Source organism: Channa argus, chromosome 2 (assembly GCF_033026475.1).
Source record: "Channa argus isolate prfri chromosome 2, Channa argus male v1.0, whole genome shotgun sequence".
Lineage (NCBI taxonomy): Eukaryota > Metazoa > Chordata > Actinopteri > Anabantiformes > Channidae > Channa > Channa argus.
The window spans coordinates 28,019,987-28,040,797 of NC_090198.1; the positions used below are offsets into that span (position 1 = coordinate 28,019,987).

At 38.3% G+C, this 20,811-nt stretch overlaps 2 protein-coding genes across 8 annotated transcripts in view; both read left to right on the top strand.

Moving 5' to 3' along the window:
- Window positions 1–13,670, top strand: part of lpin1a (lipin 1a) — a 32,635-nt gene extending 18,965 nt beyond the window's left edge. For 3 of the 4 annotated variants that reach the window (XM_067489124.1, XM_067489133.1, XM_067489144.1), the window contains 13 exons: window positions 270–422; window positions 901–1,015; window positions 1,120–1,223; window positions 1,336–6,387; window positions 6,853–7,951; window positions 8,087–9,487; window positions 9,951–9,998; window positions 10,314–10,436; window positions 10,584–10,700; window positions 10,911–10,967; window positions 11,164–11,316; window positions 12,168–12,281; window positions 12,417–13,670. In XM_067489124.1, coding sequence (XP_067345225.1) covers window positions 270–422; window positions 901–1,015; window positions 1,120–1,223; window positions 1,336–1,513 — 550 coding nt within the window. In that variant the 3' untranslated portion in view covers window positions 1,514–6,387; window positions 6,853–7,951; window positions 8,087–9,487; ... (5 more) ...; window positions 12,168–12,281; window positions 12,417–13,670. The remainder of the gene's footprint in view (window positions 1–269; window positions 423–900; window positions 1,016–1,119; window positions 1,224–1,335; window positions 6,388–6,852; window positions 7,952–8,086; window positions 9,488–9,950; window positions 9,999–10,313; window positions 10,437–10,583; window positions 10,701–10,910; window positions 10,968–11,163; window positions 11,317–12,167; window positions 12,282–12,416) is intronic. The other variant, XM_067489117.1, reaches the window with a different exon arrangement.
- A 2,740-nt stretch (window positions 13,671–16,410) lies between these two features.
- On the top strand, window positions 16,411–20,763 carry LOC137106156 (membrane-spanning 4-domains subfamily A member 4A-like). 4 transcript variants are annotated; one of them, XM_067489228.1, is made up of 8 exons: window positions 16,412–16,628; window positions 17,092–17,139; window positions 17,455–17,577; window positions 17,806–17,922; window positions 18,134–18,190; window positions 18,357–18,509; window positions 19,361–19,474; window positions 19,610–20,763. In XM_067489228.1, the coding sequence occupies exons 3-8, from the start codon at window positions 17,455–17,457 to the stop codon at window positions 19,655–19,657; spliced, it is 612 nt and encodes a 203-aa protein (XP_067345329.1). In that variant the 5' UTR covers window positions 16,412–16,628; window positions 17,092–17,139; the 3' UTR covers window positions 19,658–20,763. The 4 variants fall into 4 exon arrangements, with proteins under 4 accessions (XP_067345340.1, XP_067345329.1, XP_067345318.1 ...); XM_067489239.1 differs by lacking the exon at window positions 17,092–17,139 and having other exon boundaries at window positions 16,411–16,628; XM_067489217.1 differs by lacking the exon at window positions 16,412–16,628 and having other exon boundaries at window positions 16,668–17,139.
- The last annotated feature ends 48 nt before the right edge of the window (window positions 20,764–20,811 follow it).

Sequence of the window (20,811 nt, forward strand, 5' to 3'; positions counted from 1 at the left end):
TCAGCTAAGTTGGGGTTCAATGTCTTGCTCAAGGACATTTCGACATGTGACCATATCAAACTACTGCCAGATAGGTGGACAACCGCTCTACCTTCCTGCACCACAGTCGCCCCAGAAAACAAAAAGCTGTTTCAGCAGCTTCTATAACACGTTTTACATTACATTTTTGTTAGCTTATTTTTTATTCTTTCTCCCAATAAATGGTCTTTATTCAAATTATTTCTTATCACAGCGAACTTTCTCTTCTAAAATTTCTCTCTGCGTGACAGGAATGGATATAAATTCATGTACTGCTCAGCGAGGGCCATCGGCATGGCTGACATGACACGTGGCTACCTGAACTGGGTCAATGAGAGGGGAACCATGCTGCCCATGGGCCCAGTGCTGCTCAGTCCCAGCAGCCTTTTTTCTGCCTTGCACAGGTCAGCAACACATCTGCAAAAATGTCATGAGAGAATCTAAAGGCGTATAGAAAAAATTGGATCCCCTGTAAATATTTTAACTTTTTTTTTTTTTTTTTTACACTGAATTGATGTACAAAAAAATGAAACAAATGTTCAAAACAATCAGATCTCTACAGAGTTACCTAATTAATCAAAAATACAAATGTAAAAATAAATGATTGCATAAAGATTCGCCCCCTTTAAAGTTCACTGCTCACTGGTGCAGCCAACTGGTTTCTAAAGCCACACAGGTTAATGGAGATCGGCTGAGTGCAAAGAATGTGTTTAAATGATTGTAATTTGAATGCACTTGTATCTGAAGCACCAGAACAAAACACTGCAATGAATTATGTAAAAAAACTTACTGAACAGCTTATTGAAGCTTGGAACTTGCTGAAGCAAACAGATTTAAACGATTTAAATGTCTACATTATGTATTGTGGTGTGTGTTGATCAGGGAGGTGATTGAGAAGAAACCAGAGAAGTTTAAGATTGAGTGTCTCACAGACATCAAACAGCTTTTTTACCCGAGCGAAGAACCGTTTTACGCTGCATTTGGAAACAGAGCCACGGTGAGGCTACAGTGCATGCTCCACAAACACACACACAACAATAACTGTGACTGTTTTAACTCTGGATTTTAGCTCTGATGCTGATTGTTTAAATGTGCTTCCAGGATGTGTATTCCTATAAGGAGGTGGGTGTTCCACTGAAAAGGATTTTCACCGTCAATCCCAAAGGAGAGCTGATATCGGAGCACGCCAAAGCCAATATCTCCTCGTAAGACACACACTCTTTCGTCTTTTCACTTTCAATAACAACTTCTGACTCTGGACACGCGCCAAATGTTTAACGCTCTGGTTTCGCAAACATCTGCTTGTTTTCCTCTCAGCTTTGGACGTCTGTGCGAGATGGTCGACCATGTCTTCCCTGTCCTGACTCAAGTTGAGGGAGCAGACTTCATGTGCTCGGATGGCTGTGGCCAGTGCAACTACTGGACCAAACCTAATTCTGATGGTTCCACTCAAGAGGAAGAAGACGAACCACAGCCCCTTAATACAAACCTATGAATCCACACCAGACTCTGCATAGATGAGACTAGAGTGAAGACGTTTGTACAATACAGCCATTAATAATATACTTAAAATAAGGAAAACTTAACATTAGTAATTGGTCACTCACACAAACATATCACTGTGCCATCACCTGAAGTGAGAACACAAAATCTTGGAAACTCTTAAACACCGAGGTCTGAAGCCATATACATTTTATGGCAGCATTTAAAATGAAAACAGAAAAGAGGAAGGACACCTCAAAAATCAACACTGATGTCACATATGAGAAACGCCAAGACGTCTGTCAGGAATAAGTATGGATACCAGAGTAATATGCAGAGTCCTTTCAGCAGCTTCTTGAGAGCGAGACAGCCCTGATGGATCTGCCTGAGGAGGCCTCCACACAGAGTCAGTGAATCACCGGTCACACATTTGTCAGTGCAGCAGCTCACCAACACATGCACAAAACCTCATTCAGTCAACCAGAAATTGACCCGTATAGTCATTCCCTAGACAAAGCACAGTACAAGACACTGCATGGTTTTAGCTCCGTGTGAGATTCCTTCAAACTGGTTTCCATTCTATCCTGCAGCCTAAATGTCTTCATTTACATGCGAGTTGTAAAAATGTTTTTCGTGAGGAAAGCACCATAGGACAGCATTTCAATCAGGCTCTTCCTGCTTACATCATCTTATCCCCCGCTACACTTTTTACGTTTGCACTTCGCAACTCTTCGAATTCTGCTTGCAAATTCGCAAGCAGAATTGTAGTCCAAGTTTTGTTTGCTTTGTTTTTTGTATTTTTTTTTATCTCACCTCAGGTTAAGGAGATACCAATGCACCAGAAACACTGCACAACATCACATTACAGTAAAATCATACAGAACATGCAAAAATAGCACAGCTAGTGTATCGGTTTACCTTCTGTGCCAGACACAGGCTAAACGTGTGTGTGATCCTTCGACCGTGCCACTGTGAGTTTTCAGTGACTATACTCAATGGAAATGCAAGACAATGCAACTAACTTTGATCTATGTTATTTTAGTCTGTTTTTATAAGTGAAAATTGGTTAACTACAGTGATACACTAGAATGTATGAATCACTTACAGTGTGTGTTATTCTAATACTAATGCTCATCAATGCAATTACTGTATAAGATCATACAGAACTGTTATTTATTTTTGTTTGGTAATGTTGCTACTGCACAGATCCGTATATTTTTATTTATAGCAGTAATCTACCCTGTATTGCAGAACTGACTGATAATACATTTAGTTGCTCTAAAGATTTTACCTCAAATACATCTATTTTTGTGTACATGTTTCTTTAATTATCAGGTTTTCGTATTTGCATTCATTGATCATTTACTGTATTGCATGTATAAGATGAAAGCATGTCTTACTATTATTTTTGCTGCATGTATAACTTAAAATGAGAGGAACCACTGTAAATAGGAAGTGGGGTTAAAAACACTTTTACTGGTTACTGGTGCTCAGATAATGCTTTACATCCGTCTCTTCTCAAACCAATGGGATGCAAGGATGGGTGGACGGATGACCACGTGATGCACAGCCATGCTTCAGTTTCACCTTCAGTGAGCCCTAAAGCAATAGATCACCATGATGTACATTATTCGAGGAATACAAATATGCAGGTTAATGTCTCTTAACTGAAGTAACATCATCTTGTGTCAGTGTTTGCCTCAGGTTTATTGGAAACCTCAAGTAGACCTATTAGGACATTGTTCAGTTCTAATCAACCTATACAAAACCTCCTCTGTTTATTTTGAAGCAAAATTATTTAAATCGAAGCAGCCTTTCTGTTGATTCTAAAACATCTGTAATAATTAAAAAAGCTAATTCGAAAAGGGCTGTATTTTAGTTCAAATGTGACTATGAATTTTAGATCTATATAATTCTTCCCTACAGTATATTGAAAATGCCAGGACATTAACGAGCCCTCTGATTTATTATGACGGTGTCTGTTATACTGTTAAACACTGCCTATACTATATGTGGGGAAGATGCATCTGAAACTGTAACTGATTATGCTTCATATGTCTTATATAAAGAAAACTAATCAGGAACTAACATGTGACTGAATCTTAAATTGTGGATATTCTTATTTCTTAAATCTACTGAAAGATGTGTAATAGGAAAAGACAATGTGTTGTTCAAATGTTAAGATGCTTAATACATACATGGATGCAATAATCACTTCCTTATTTTATAGGCTTTTTCCTTTGGGCTGTTCCCTTTCGCGGGTCACCACAGTGAATCATGTGCCTCCATCTAACCCTGTCCTCTGCATCCTCTTCTCTCACACCAACTAACTTCATGTCCTCTCTCATTACATCCATAAATCTCCTCTTTGCTCTTCCTCTACACCTCCTGCCTGGCAGCTCCAACCTCAGCATCCTTCTACCGATATATTCACAGTCTCTCTCTCCTAAGCGAGAACCTCACTAGCTTAAGCTCTGCTACCTCCAGCTCTGCCTCCTGTCTTTTCATCAGTGCCACTGTCTCAGGCTTTGCATGGAGTATATTGCTCTAAAAAACATTGCATAATTTGACTTATGTATTTTATAATTACGACATACTTAAACTGTCATGATGAAATATGGATAACTGTCATGCACAGACTACTTCTAAGTTTTATTGTTATTATTCCGTATCAGCTTCCAATTATTATTTATGAAATATAGAAAAGGAAAAGATAAGAGAAAGAGATAGGGAAAAGATAGGCAAGAGCAGCTGATTTTTCTGTCTAACGAATGCAGTGTTTTCACGCATTTCCGCGTAAAATTGTCATTTTGATGATCATCACCTAATTCTTTCTGCGAAAGATCTACTAAAGCTCTTGACTAGTTGTCCAGTTGGTCTGTTTTGATGTGGATTTTAACTCTGTCACCTGTCCTATGTCAATTTTGTGTTTTGGGCACAAAGCAAACAGCCTGCCAAGCAGCCGAAACTGTTGTTAACAATGTAGATCCAATAAACCCGTATAACCGACACATTTTTCAATAAACTCTTAAGATGATTGCTGTGTTGTGTTTTGTGTCGTTGCAGTACTTGTTTCTTTCTCCCTTTACATCAGACAAACAGAAAGCTTTAGCTGAGCGGTGCCCTCATGTGTTCTTCGCTATAACTTTATATATGGCCTTATTTAACTCCTGAGGTCAACGCACTGCTGTCATTCCAGGGGGCTGAAAACAGGAAATCTTGTCTTTGGTTTCTCTCCTCTCTCAAACTATTTCATCACACTCCCTCTACTTCTCCATTTCAGCCCTGACCACATCTTGAATGAGACCCACCCCCACCCCTTTGACTCCAACACGGAGAAAGAGAGAATAAATTAAATTCCTCCTATTTCCTCCCTTGTGTTTATTTAAGAAACTAGAACCTGGAGGATGTCAGATGATGTGATCTGTCAGGACTAAGCCTGTTGTTTTACAAGCCATTTTTTGGCTTGATAAATAAAACCTGATTTACAGGCTGTCTATGTATATAAGCTATATGAATAATAAGAGTTTAGGTCTGTAATCTCACATTAATGAGTACAAAAACAGATGAAAATTAAGAGTCTAATATAAGACATAGCTTTGAAAAGTTACCTTAACCAAGTTTCAGGAATGTAACATTTTGAAAAGGTTTAACCTATTGTCCAAATGACATCATATCTATGAAATATGATAGAATATCTCAAACCAGCTCAAACCTTTGACATTGTCACTGACGTCATTTCAACAGCACCAGAGTCCCATCTCACGGTCCTTTAGGGCAGGATCTACTGTAGTTATCTCTGCTCAAACCCCGTAAAACCAGCTAATGCTAGCTAGCTAGCTAATCAGGGCTAACGTTCGCTAACTAGCCAGCTAACCGGGGCTAACGTTCGCTAACTAGCCAGCTAACCGGGGCTAACGTTCGCTAACTAGCGAGCTAACCGGGGCTAACGTTCGCTAACTAGCCAGCTAACCGGGGCTAACGTTCGCTAACTAGCGAGCTAACCGGGGCTAACGTTCGCTAACTAGCCAGCTAACCGGGGCTAACGTTCGCTAACTAGCCAGCTAACCGGGGCTAACGTTCGCTAACTAGCCAGCTAACCGGGGCTAACGTTCGCTAGCTATGCAGCAACGGTACATCACGTCATCCTTGTAAGCAAAATTACTGCAACAATACGTTTTTATTCGCAAACCTGAAACTTTCCGCTGTTTGCTGGCAAAAAGGCTGCTTTTGGATCTCTTTGGTTCGAGGCCTGTTGAGAAATGAAAGCCTTCTTGTATCCATAGCTACTTTTAGAGGTTCGCTAGCTAGCTACCTTGCTCATAGTCTAAATAAAGCGCATCAATCCTGTCGTGATTTTGAGAAAGATTCGAATCTTTTAACAAACCTTCTTCTTCCAGCAGGCCGCTCTGTTAATGCCTTTAGCTTAATATTGTGATTGATGGTAGTGATAGTACAAGACTTGAGTTATTTTTTTCGGTTACCAAGTACTACTACCCTGACCCTACTCGATATGACTCGGTCCGCTCACATTGAACCAATCGTTCACAAACGTGATGTGAAGTCGTCACGTGAACTAATGTTGAACCTACATATATCCTACATTGCACCAGTTGCTTACCTGTAACAATATTTAGCTGTATTAATCTATCAAAATCCCAAGCACAAGTGCTCACCAGGACGAGTCTTTGGTCTCTACGGCAACATTTGGATAGTATTCGATACGAAGCAGAATTTTGTTGGGCTGAATCAGACTCAGTAAAATCAAAATGGCGCCTACATTGAGTCATACAACCTAATGCCCCTTTTAATGTTTTCAGCCTGTGTCTGTCCTGTGTGCGTTTGTCCTTTAGATGTCTGTTGAGTTCCACCCAGCAAGTGGACCAGGTGGGAATAATGCAAGTCTTCAAGGCACCACAGTGGGGGGCACATTGGGGGAACTACACACACACTGTTCACACATTCCCCTTTAGGAAATGTATCAAGTTGTTTCACACATTTCAGAACAAGTAAGGATTTGATCACCAAACCGAGAAAACAATAGAAAAATCCATGATCGATGTTTTTGACTCCCTCTTAGATCAGTTTACTGGCCTTGGCCGTGTCGTTTCTCAGCGTTTTCATATCAGTCGTGGCTCACCACATTTGGACAGCCATGTCCCCTGCCTTTTTGACAGGGACACTGCTTGGTAGCATGATCAAAGTACTTCTTTTTTTTTACTATTATTTACCACTAAATATTCGAAAGGACTGAGAATTTAGCCAACAGTAGATTTAATCTAACGTCACTGGTTATACACAAACAAATTTAAGTCATGAATTAAGAAATAACTTGTTTTCTTCGTCTTGTAGTTCATCGTATGTGGGATCCTGTTCATTCTGACAGAGCACGTTCCGACCAAGAAAGCGGTAAGTGACATAGTAATATTTTGATAATATTGCCAAGTTTTGCCGTAACTGAATGGAGGACATGTCCGTCCACACACATCTTTTCCGTGTAACAAAAATGTGAATGTCTAAATACTTGTTTAAAGTTAAATTAGTTCATTTATGGTATTTTGTTGGGTTCTCAACATTGTCTATGTACTGTAGGAACAATGACTGTATCTACTCTACTATTAACTATCACCTTTCTGTTTTTCCTGCATCTCTCTCTGATGTGTAGGTCAGTCTATCGTTGGCTCTGAGTATAGTGGCCATACTTGGGGCATTATGGAGTCTTTTGCACATGATATCCGACTTAATATTTTCCCCCCCAAAGATACTATGACTGCTTTGAAGATAATGCAACAGGCATTGATCATATGGACTGGTCTTCATATTCTGATATTCTGGTTTTCATATTCTGTTTCTGTTGCAGTGTCCATGTCTAAAGCAAGTTTTACGGCAGCATTTAAATGTGTAGGGAGTAAAGAGTGAAGCTTTGCCGCATGACCATAACTCACGTGTGCACAGTCAAGTAAAACATTTTGCAGTAAAACGACTCTACATTTGTTTCATATTTACTCAAATTGATTATTGTAAATGGCTAATTGCTTTACATTTACTCAGATTTTGCATAGATTGAAAACTGCGGACTCCTGACAGTTGGGCAACTAGAAAACTGGTTTCTTCCTTAATGTGGGCCCCTGACTATTTCTACATAGAGCATATGCTATATGACTGTTTGGGGGAAACACAGCAATCTAGTGGACACCTGAGCTGAGGGATTAGTGCTGTGAAAATTATTATGGGCAAAAAATTGGCATCGTCCTCAGGTGTAAATACTGCTGACAGACTAAACTTGTTTTTATGTGTTTGCCACATGTTTGAGATATGTGTATTTGTCTTTGTTTAGAGCATGGGATTCTGTTTGGAAGTCCTGTTCCTGTTCTACACTTTAGTTAGTATTGTTATTTTCATTACAATGTCTTCTCTGGCTGGGGCAGCACTACGTTCCACAAGGAGCCAGGTGAGACGTACATGTTCCACTTAGAGAGAGAATAAGAGATTAATTTACAAAATATCTTAGTTTCACCAAAGTTGCAAAATAACTTGGGAGTCATGGAGTCAGGCACTGGATTACTCTTCTTTCTCTTCTCTTTAGGCCATTGTAGTGATGACTACCATGCCAACACAAACACCAGCTGAATAACGAGCACAGGAGGAAGAACTGAAACATGACAAAATAAACACACATCGTTTTTTTAGCATTTTCTTTTGTCAAATATAAAATCATGATTCAGTGTTGTAAAATGCTGACAGTTGCATTTTGTGTTTGAGCAAACGAAAAACTACAAACAGTGCAATTATTGCATATATTTTTGTTTCGCAATGTTGGCACTGGACTGCACATTATTTTTGCTGCATGTAAAACTTAAAATTAGAGGAACCACTGTGAATATGAAGTGAGGTTAAAAACATTTTATTGGTGCTCACATAATGCTTTACTTCAAGTCTCTTTTAAACCAATGGGATGGAAGGATAGGTGGACGGATGACCACGGGACACACTCTGATATGTCAATTTCACCTTCAGTCACCACTAAATCAATAGATTACCATGATGCACAGTATTCCAGGAATACAAATAAGCAGGACTATGTCTCTTTGCTGATGTTACATCATCCTGTGTCATTTAGTTTCTTTTGGTGCCTCACATTTATCAGCCTTAAAGTGTTTTATGGTTCTGTTCTAATCAACCTTCATTTTCTCTTGTCGTCTTCAAAATGTAACAGCTATTCTTAGAAATTAAGTCCAACCCATCTCCTCCTGTTTCTTATGTCCCTACTTGCAATTGTGTCTTGTTTCTTCCCACATTCCTTCTCATTTTTCACTACTCGTTCTCATTCATTTCTACTTCTTGGGCACCGCTCTCATTTTTGGTTGATAAAACCAGGAACTCCTCACATTCCCTCTACTTCTCCATTTCAGCCCTTCCTGTTTTTTAAACCCACGTGCTTGGGGCTACACCCCCACCCCCCTACGCTCTCTCTCCTACACATACACACACACACACACACACACACACAGAGCGAATGCTCCTCGTTCTTTCCTTCCTCTTCCCTCCCTTCTTGTTTTGTGAAGGGAATTTAGACTCAGTTTTTGGAGTTGATCATTCTAGACCCTTAAATCAAAAATCACTTGAGTCTCAGACAAGCACATATACACACACTCCTGCCAGGTCCAGTCGAGCAATAACCACAGTAGTTGTTGATTTGAACTGAACGGAAACAATTTGAATCAGAAAGTAACAGCCATTAAATGAATTAAATGCAGTAACTGACTTCATTGTATTTTAGCTTTATATTATTATTATTAGTAGTAGAAGTAGTAGTGGTGGTAGTAAAAGATTTGAGTTATTTTTTTATTCACTCAATAACTACCAATCCAATTGATCAGTTCAAAATGAAGTGATCGTTCACAAACCGCCCTCACTGTTCTGGATGTAAAGTCGTCACAGGAACTAACACTGAACTTCAGTGTCAATCACACGACTGCACGGCAAGGTCAGTTTTTCCATTTGTTTTGCTTTTTAGTAAATTTTTGTATTTCCTCAGATTATAATTGTCAGTTAAATGCTTGATGTCAGCATCGGGATCTAAGCTCATTTAACATACAGAAAGTTTTGTCTCTGGTCTGTAACTCTGGGTTTTTAGTGTTGTAGGATAACTGAACTGCTGTTCGTAACAGTTAATTTAAACAGGTTATGATAAATATGTTTTAAAATAAATCATAGATCATCTGTTTTTATTACACTTATTAGCATTACACAAACTAATATTTCATGAGTCTCAGCCATTGTTATGCTACAGAGCTTATTGGGAGCTGTAGTTGTTGAATACATATATTTTTAAATGGGTTATGCACTCACTGGCCAATTTATTAGGTACGTCTGCTCTCAACATGAATATACGATCACTAATCACATGGCAGCAAATTAAATGCACAATTTCACGGTTTCTTTATTAGTCATACAACGATCTCTGGAGCCGATAATTGTTGGACCATCGGATACAAGTAAGATCGTCTCTACAAACACAATGCTACTTAGCCCAGGTGAACGATGGTTGCAGGTTCATTAACTAGAGTTTCCTCTCAGCGTGTAGATCAGATGTTGCCTTTTGTTCAGACGGTAACACGGTTTTGATGCTGCAGACAAATTAAGTGACAATCAAATTTAGGATTCTGTAACAAGAAGAATTGTTTATCTGAATCAGACTCAGTAAAATCTAAATGGCAGCTATCTCGACTTATGTTAGTGACATTAATACAAGTTAATGCCCCTTTTAATGTTTTCAGCCTGTCTCTGTCCTGTGTGTGTTTGTCCATTAGATGTCTGTTGAGTTCCACCCAGCAAGTGGACCAGGTGGGAATAATGCAAGTCTTCAAGGCACCACAGTGGGGGGCAGCAAACCTTTGCACCGCTTCTTGAAGGGCCAACCCAAGATTGTTGGCGTGAGAACTACACACACACTGTTCACACATTACCCTTTAGCAAATGTATCAAGGTATTTCACACATTTCAGAACTGGTTAGAGCAACAAGTAATGATGAATAAATGCATAGAAAAATTAATGCTATATGATTTTGATTTTCTCTTAGACCATTATGGTGCCCTTGGGTTTGTCGTTCTTCATCGTTCCCATATCAGTCAATATCGACCTTGTAGGTCCCAACATTTGGACAACCACGATACCTGTCTTTTGGATGGGAGCAGTGGTAGGTAGCAAGACAAAACAATTATTTATCAATGGACAACAGAGGCTCATACAGGAATATTCATACTATATATACTATTCTTTACCACTAAAGAACATAAATGGCTAAGAATTAAGTTAACAGTTGATTTAAGATAACTTTATTGGTTTACACAAAAACATTTTAGTCATGAATAAAGAAATAACTTTTTTCCTCATGTTCCTCATATAGTTCATCATATGTGGGATCCTGTTCATTCTGACAGAAAACAATCTGACCAAGAAAACGGTAAGTCCACACACATCTTTCCCATGTGACAGGAAACATGTTAAGGTCTAACTACTTTTGTAGAGTTACATTAGTTCATTTATGGTATTTTGTTGGGTTCTCAACATTGTCTATGTACTGTAAGAACAATGACTGTATCTACTCCTCTATTAAATATCATCTTTCTGTTTTTCCTACATCTCTCTCTGATGTGTAGGTCACTCTATCGTTGGCTCTGAGTATAGTGGCCATACTTTCGGGATTTTACTGTGCTTCGATCATGATATCCTACCTAAGATTTTTCCACTACAGAAGCCCTTTTCACTATGACTACAATATAACGAATATTGACTGGAATTCATATAGTGAGGTGATAATTAAAAATTGTTATTTCTGTTATTGTTCCATTAGAATCTTGACCACATTCAAAGCAAGTTTTACGGCAGCATTTAAATGTGTAAGGAGTAAAAAATGACGCTTGGTGCATGAACATAACTCACTCTTGTGTCTACATTTCATTCATTAACAGAAAAGACTTTTTAGGAAAGCATATAAAACGATTTTGCAGTAAAAAGACTTCACCTGAGCCAGGTCAGACTATAAGTGTTATCAAAAAGGAAAGTCTTAAGTCCACTCTTAAGAGCAGACTGTCTCTTTTCCCAAAAGTAAACTGGAAGTAGTTAGTTACAGTAGTTCAGTCTAGAAGAAACGAATGCATGTTTTTTTTCTTTACGCTTCGTGACCCGATGTTCCAATATGCCACAGATGGAAGAAGGTTGTCAGAGAAAGGTTTTTATGTGTAATTAGAAGGAAATATCCCGGTCAAAGAACTATGGCCATCCTCAAACCAGGGCCACACCTACCAACCCCCATCTTACTGATTATTGTAAATGGCTACTTCCTGACATTTACCCAGATTTTGCATAGACTGAAAACTGTGGACTCATGACAATTGGACAGGAATCTTGTCAGAAACATTTAAATTAGGAGAAAATGGTTTCAGCCTTAATATGGGCCCCTGACTATTTCTTGTCTGTATCACTGTTTGAGTGGAAAACCTGATCACTCTATGCAGAGGGACTAGTGCTGTTTAAATGGTTATTATGGTGAAGAAACTAGCATCGTCCTAAGGTGTAATACTACTCACTGCTGACAAACTAAACTAGTGTGTTTTTATGTGTTTTTCACATGTTTGAGATATGTGTATTTGTCTTTGTTTAGAGCATGGGATTCTGTTTGGAAGTCCTGTTCCTGTTCTACACTTTAGTTAGTATTGTTATTTTCATTACAATGTCTTCTCTGGCTGGGGCAGCACTACGTTCCACAAGGAGCCAGGTGAGACATACATGTTCCACTTAGACAGAGAATAAGAGATTAATTTACAAAATATCTTAGTTTCACCAAAGTTGCAAAATAACTTGGGAGTCGTGGAGTCAGGCACTGGATTGCTGTTCTTTCTCTTCTCTTTAGGCCATTGTAGTGATGACTACCATGCCAACACAAACACCAGCTGAATAACGAGCACAGGAGGAAGACTTGTCTTTCATGGCCAGAGGACACCTGTCTCCTTAATATCAACTACTTCTCACTGGCATGTTGTTGTCACTGTTTACAGTACAATACATATAACATGTATGGTTTGGTTTGTCTTTAGTTAAAGCTGTGATTTATTATTATTTCCACCATTTGAAGACTATAATTCCCTCTGTTGACCTTTAATCAGTGGTATCAATACAATTATTGAATTTCCCCACAATGCAGGAAATGAACTTATTTGCACTCAGCAGTTTGATCTACATAAATTCTTTTCTCGTGGATAAAAAAGGTGGTTGGCTTTTTCAAATCATCCATTTGATTTGACCTATGACTGTGATATAACTATTGTTACTGCTTTGCTCAACCTGAGACCAGAATTTTAGTATTTTAACTAACATAACAAGACCCCTGTGATAGGTTATAGTAATTCTGCAGCATAGAAGGGGCCCCACCATTATTCTAACCCACCCCCAAAACATATTTTATTGTTTGTCTATAAGGCCAGTCCTTTAAAACAATCTAATTAGTAAAAGGTGGGCTTTAAATGATATAAAGGTGCTACTGCAGTTTTAGTAGTAATTTGAAAGATTTCATAAATTGTCATTTCGTTTTTACTAATTGTTTTACTGTTCATATTCTAATGTTTGATAGTTATCAGTTACTCACATGCTTTCTTTTACTTTTATGTTTAATCTCTCTGTAAGTCCTCTCCAATGGACTGTCAGTGAATTAAATACTAGGTAGAGGTACTGCAGTTACTACAGACTGGGAGATACTACAGTATATTTTTAAATCACTAGTTCTTGGCAGAATAATCCATGCAGCTACTAGAAAATCCCCAGTTTGAATCTCAGTCTGTCTTTCTATGTGGACTTTGCATGTTTTCTTTGGCTACTGTAGGTTTCTGTCCACAGTCAGAAACAGTATTGATGACTGGACACCTGTCCAGGGTGCACCAAGCATTCTGACAATGAGATTCCTTTCGATGCATGTGATTAAAACAGTTTGATGGGCAGCTTGTTAATAGTTTCCTATTTACACATTTAACACATATGAAACAAGTTAAATCTGCAATAATGGACAGTTCTGCTGTTTTTGGTATCATAAAGTTTTATACTCAACATCTACATACTGTATCATCATTATATGTGTTATTGTGTCATTAAATGCTGAGTTATGTGATAGAAATTTGTCACTCTTCTTTAGTCAAGTGTTACTAAATCTTGACAGAACTCAGCGTGATGAACCATCTCAGTTTAATACATGCCAGCATAGAGAAGAACACATGGATGTAGGTGTCTTCTGACTTGTATCTCTCAAACCCCTTCTATTTGTACTAAAAGAGAAAAGAGAAAATCATAACAATTTACAGGAAATGGACATAAAAATGAGTAGACTTTGCAATCATTGGTGTCTCCTCAGAAACTGATGCTTAGTTTGCACAGAAGTTGTATTTTGTGTCACACCTGGTAAAGATAGGTGCCAAAGACCTGTTGGACTTGATGTGGATTGAAACCAGCAGCTAGTAAAAGTGGAGCATACTCTAATCACTTTGTATATACACGACGGGTAATTTTAACTAATTGCGGGTAATTTCCCTAGTAGTACTGCTGTTTTTGGTATCATAGTTCATAGTTAAATGTGTCATAGTATTATGGTCGCCTACTTCCTACCACTGCTATTATCATTAGAAATGGAAGGATCAGAGCTCATGTATAAATCTGCCGGCTGTCCTCAAAAAGTCAGTGACTATGCAAGAAGTAGACTAGTTAGGGAGACCAACAAAAGGCCTAATGACTCCTCTGAAGGAGTTACAAGCTGTAGAATCTGAGATAGGAGAGACTGAACATGCAACGAGTGCAGCCCGGGTTCTTTACCTGTTGTAGCCTCTAGTCTGATGGTGATAAAACTCCATTTTGGTCTCATTAGAAACGTCTTCCGATTAGCTTTGGATTCTCACACATACCTTCTGACAAACTTTAGCTGAGATTAAATTTGACCTTTTTCTTTTTGCCACTTTCATTTAGGAAGATTTACACATGTGCCATATTTATTTCATTTGTTAATCACTGACTTACTTGTACTCTATGAGTAACTTTAACACACATCGTTTCTTTTGTCAAATATAAAATCATGATTCAGTGTTGTAAAATGCTGACAGTTGCATTTTGTGTTTGAGCAAACGAAAAACTACAAACAGTGCAATTATTGCATATATTTTTGTTTCGCAATGTTGGCACTGGACTGCACATTATTTTTGCTGCATGTAAAACTTAAAATTAGAGGAACCACTGTGAATATGAAGTGAGGTTAAAAACATTTTATTGGTGCTCACATAATGCTTTACTTCAAGTCTCTTTTAAACCAATGGGATGGAAGGATAGGTGGACGGATGACCACGGGACACACTCTGATATGTCAATTTCACCTTCAGTCACCACTATATCAATAGATCACCATGATGCACAGTATTCCAGGAATACAAATAAGCAGGACCATGTCTCTTTGCTGATGTTACATCATCCTGTGTCATTTAGTTTCTTTTGGTGCCTCACATTTATCAGCCTTAAAGTGTTTTATGGTTCTGTTCTAATCAACCTTCATTTTCTCTTGTCGTCTTCAAAATGTGACAGCTATTTCTTAGAAATTAAGTCCAACCCATCTCCTCCTGTTTCTTATGTCCCTACTTGCAATTGTGTCTTGTTTCTTCCCACATTCCTTCTCATTGGAATGCCGGAAGACTCTGAAACGCATAGTGAGAGAAGCTGAGAAGATCATTGGTGTCTCTCTTCCCTCCCTCCAGGACATTTATGGAACCCGTCTCACCCGCAAAGCCCTCTGCATTGCGGGTGATCCCACTCACCCGTCACACAGCTTCTTCAGCCTGCTGCCATCAGGGAGGAGACTGCGGAACCTACAGGCCAGGACCAGCAGGTTGAAGGACAGCTTCATCCATCAGGCTGTCAGGAAGCTGAACTCGCTCCCGAACTTGCCCCCCCTTCCCTCTTCGGCCTCAGTACTGTACTGTACAGGCACAGAACTATAACCCCCTACTACCTCACATGTAAACTTAATTCAAAGAACTGCTCTTGAGCCCTCTGCACTCTGCCACTTTTACCAGTCTGAATAAGCCATTTTTGCACTAATTCTGTTACCTGCACTGATGTACACTTTACTGGTTTGCACTCCATCTGCCATGTGCCTTGCGCTGCTTTTACGTTATTGTACTTTGTATTGTATTTTTATTAGTATACTCTCCAATGTCCTTATATTATAGTTGAATTGTATAGTGTATTTTATATTTTTATATTTATGTGACATAGATCTTAGGCTCCACTGTTGGAACTACCTGTAGCACCATGGATCCGAGAGAAATGCAATTTCAGTTCCCTGTATGTATGTACTGTACATGTGGAAGAACTGACAATAAAAACCTGACTTGATTTTTCACTACTCGTTCTCATTCATTTCTACTTCTTGGGCACCGCTCTCATTTTTGGTTGATAAAACCAGGAACTCTAGTCTCTCTTTTCTCTGCTCTCCCAAACTTTTTCCTCACATTCCCTCTACTTCTCCATTTCAGCCCTTCCTGTTTTTTAAACCCACGTGCTTGGGGCTACACCCCCACCCCCCTACGCTCTCTCTCCTACACATACACACACACACACAGAGCGAATGCTCCTCGTTCTTTCCTTCCTCTTCCCTCCCTTCTTGTTTTGTGAAGGGAATTTAGACTCAGTTTTTGGAGTTGATCATTCTAGACCCTTAAATCAAAAATCACTTGAGTCTCAGACAAGCACATATACACACACTCCTGCCAGGTCCAGTCGAGCAATAACCACAGTAGTTGTTGATTTGAACTGAACGGAAACAATTTGAATCAGAAAGTAACAGCCATTAAATGAATTAAATGCAGTAACTGACTTCATTGTATTTTAGCTTTATATTATTATTATTAGTAGTAGAAGTAGTAGTGGTGGTAGTAAAAGATTTGAGTTATTTTTTTATTCACTCAATAACTACCAATCCAATTGATCAGTTCAAAATGAAGTGATCGTTCACAAACCGCCCTCACTGTTCTGGATGTAAAGTCGTCACAGGAACTAACACTGAACTTCAGTGTCAATCACACGACTGCACGGCAAGGTCAGTTTTTCCATTTGTTTTGCTTTTTAGTAAATTTTTGTATTTCCTCAGATTATAATTGTCAGTTAAATGCTTGATGTCAGCATCGGGATCTAAGCTCATTTAACATACAGAAAGTTTTGTCTCTGGTCTGTAACTCTGGGTTTTTAGTGTTGTAGGATAACTGAACTGCTGTTCGTAACAGTTAATTTAAACAGGTTATGATAAATATGTTTTAAAATAAATCATAGATCATCTGTTTTTATTACACTTATTAGCATTACACAAACTAATATTTCATGAGTCTCAGCCATTGTTATGCTACAGAGCTTATTGGGAGCTGTAGTTGTTGAATACATATATTTTTAAATGGGTTATGCACTCACTGGCCAATTTATTAGGTACGTCTGCTCTCAACATGAATATACGATCACTAATCACATGGCAGCAAATTAAATGCACAATTTCACGGTTTCTTTATTAGTCATACAACGATCTCTGGAGCCGATAATTGTTGGACCATCGGATACAAGTAAGATCGTCTCTACAAACACAATGCTACTTAGCCCAGGTGAACGATGGTTGCAGGTTCATTAACTAGAGTTTCCTCTCAGCGTGTAGATCAGATGTTGCCTTTTGTTCAGACGGTAACACGGTTTTGATGCTGCAGACAAATTAAGTGACAATCAAATTTAGGATTCTGTAACAAGAAGAATTGTTTATCTGAATCAGACTCAGTAAAATCTAAATGGCAGCTATCTCGACTTATGTTAGTGACATTAATACAAGTTAATGCCCCTTTTAATGTTTTCAGCCTGTCTCTGTCCTGTGTGTGTTTGTCCATTAGATGTCTGTTGAGTTCCACCCAGCAAGTGGACCAGGTGGGAATAATGCAAGTCTTCAAGGCACCACAGTGGGGGGCAGCAAACCTTTGCACCGCTTCTTGAAGGGCCAACCCAAGATTGTTGGCGTGAGAACTACACACACACTGTTCACACATTACCCTTTAGCAATTGTATCAAGGTATTTCACACATTTCAGAACTGGTTAAAGCAACAAGTAAGGATTTTATCACCAAACCGAGAAAACAATAGAAAAATCCAAATATTTCACACATTTCTGAACTACTTGGAGCAACAAGTAATGATGAATAAATGGATAGAAAAATTAATGCTATATGATTTTGATTTTCTCTTAGACCATTATGGTGCCCTTGGGTTTGTCGTTCTTCATTGTTTCCATAACTGTAGGTAACGACCTTGCATCTCACTACGTTTCGACAACCACGATACCTGTCTTTTGGATGGGAGCAGTGGTAGGTAGCAAGACAAAACAATTATCTATCAATGGACAAAAGAAGCTCATACAGGACTATTCATACTATATATACTATTCTTTACCACTAAAGAACATAAATGGCTAAGAATTAAGTTAACAGTTGATTTAAGATAACTTTATTGGTTTACACAAAAACATATTAGTCATGAATAAAGAAATGACTTTTTTTCCTCGTGTTCCTCATATAGTTCGTCATATGTGGGATCCTGTTCATTCTGACAGAAAACAATCTGACCAAGAAAACGGTAAGTCCACACACATCTTAACTACTTTTGTAGAGTTGCATTAGTTCATTTATGGTATTTTGTTGGGTTCTCAACATTGTCTATGTACTGTAAGAACAATGACTGTATCTACTCCTCTATTAACTATCATCTTTCTGTTTTTCCTACATCTCTCTCTGATGTGTAGGTCACTCTATCGTTGGCTCTGAGTATAGTGGCCATACTTTCGGGATTTTACTGTGCTTCGATCATGATATCCTACCTAAGATTTTTCCACTATGGAAGCCCTTTTTATTATGACCACAATCCAATGAATATTGACTGGGATTCATATACTGAGGTGATAATTAAAAATTGTTATTTCTGTTATTGTTCCATTAGAATCTTGACCACATTCAAAGCAAGTTTTATGGCAGCATTTAAATGTGTAAGGAGTAAAAAATGACGCTTGGTGCATGAACATAACTCACTCTTGTGTCTACATTTCATTCATTAACAGAAAAGACTTTTTAGGAAAGCATATAAAACGATTTTGCAGTAAAAAGACTTCACCTGAGCCAGGTCAGACTATAAGTGTTATAAAAAAGGAAAGTCTTAAGTCCACTCTTAAGAGCAGACTGTCTCTTTTCCCAAAAGTAAACTGGAAGTAGTCAGTTACAGTAGTTCAGTCTAGAAGAAACGAATGCATGTTTTTTTTCTTTACGCTTCGTGACCCGATGTTCCAATATGCCACAGATGGAAGAAGGTTGTCAGAGAAAGGTTTTTATGTGTAATTAGAAGGAAATATCCCGGTCAAAGAACTATGGCCATCCTCAAACCAGGGCCACACCTACCAACCCCCATCTTACTGATTATTGTAAATGGCTACTTCCTGACATTTACCCAGATTTTGCATAGACTGAAAACTGTGGACTCATGACAATTGGACAGGAATCTTGTCAGAAACATTTAAATTAGGAGAAAATGGTTTCAGCCTTAATATGGGCCCCTGACTATTTCTTGTCTGTATCACTGTTTGAGTGGAAAACCTGATCACTCTATGCAGAGGGACTAGTGCTGTTTAAATGGTTATTATGGTCAAGAAACTAGCATCGTCCTAAGGTGTAATACTACTCACTGCTGACAAACTAAACTAGTGTGTTTTTATGTGTTTTTCACCTGTTTGAGATATGTGTATTTGTCTTTGTTTAGAGCATGGGATTCTGTTTGGAAGTCCTGTTCCTGTTCTACACTTTAGTTAGTATTGTTATTTTCATTACAATGTCTTCTCTGGCTGGGGCAGCACTACGTTCCACAAGGAGCCAGGTGAGACATACATGTTCCACTTAGAGAGAGAATAAGAGATTAATTTACAAAATATCTTAGTTTCACCAAAGTAGAAACATGACTTGGGAGTCGAGGAGTCAGGCACTGGATTACTCTTCTTTCTCTTCTCTTTAGGCCATTGTAGTGATGACTACCATGCCAACACAAACACCAGCTGAATAACGAGCACAGGAGGAAGACTTGTCTTTCATGGCCAGAGGACACCTGTCTCCTTAATATCAACTACTTTTCACTGCTATGTTGTTGTCACTGTTTACAGTACAATACATATAACATGTATGGTTTGGTTTGTCTTTAGTTAAAGCTGTGATTTATTATTATTTCCACCGTTTGAAGACTATAATTCCCTCTGTTGACCTTTAATCAGTGGTATCAATACAATGATTGCATTTCGCCACAATGCAGGAAATGAACTTATTTGCACTCAGCAGTTTGATCTACATAAATTCTTTTCTCGTGGATAAAAAAGGTGGTTGGCTTTTTCAAATCATCCATTTGATTTGACCTATGACTGTGATATAACTATTGTTACTGCTTTGCTCAACCTGAGACCAGAATTTTAGTATTTTAACTAACATAACAAGACCCCTGTGATAGGTTATAGTAATTCTGCAGCATAGAAGGGGCCCCACCATTATTCTAACCCACCCCCAAAACATATTTTATTGTTTGTCTATAAGGCCAGTCCTTTAAAACAATCTAATTAGTAAAAGGTGGGCTTTAAATGATATAAAGGTACTACTGCAGTTTTAGTAGTAATTTGAAAGATTTTATAAAATGTCATTTCGTTTTTACTAATTGTTTTACTGTTCATATTCTAATGTTTGATAGTTATCAGTTATAAGCCATTAAGAAACTCACATGCTTTCTTTTACTTTTATGTTTAATCTCTCTGTAAGTCCTCTCCAATGGACTGTCAGTGAATTAAATACTAGGTAGAGTTACTGCAGTTACTACAGACTGGGAGATACTACAGTATATTTTTAAATCACTAGTTCTTGGCAGAATAATCCATGCAGCTACTAGAAAATCCCCAGTTTGAATCTCAGTCTGTCTTTCTATGTGGACTTTGCATGTTTTCTTTGGCTACTGTAGGTTTCTGTCCACAGTCAGAAACAGTATTGATGACTGTAAATTTCCCATGTGTGTGAGAGGTTGTATTTCTCTGTGTCTGCCCTGCTTTAGACTGGACACCTGTCCAGGGTGCACCAAGCATTCTGACAATGAGATTCTTTGTGATGCATGTGATTAAAACTGTTTGATGGGCAGCTTGTTAATAGTTTCCTATTTACACATTTAACACATATGAAACAAGT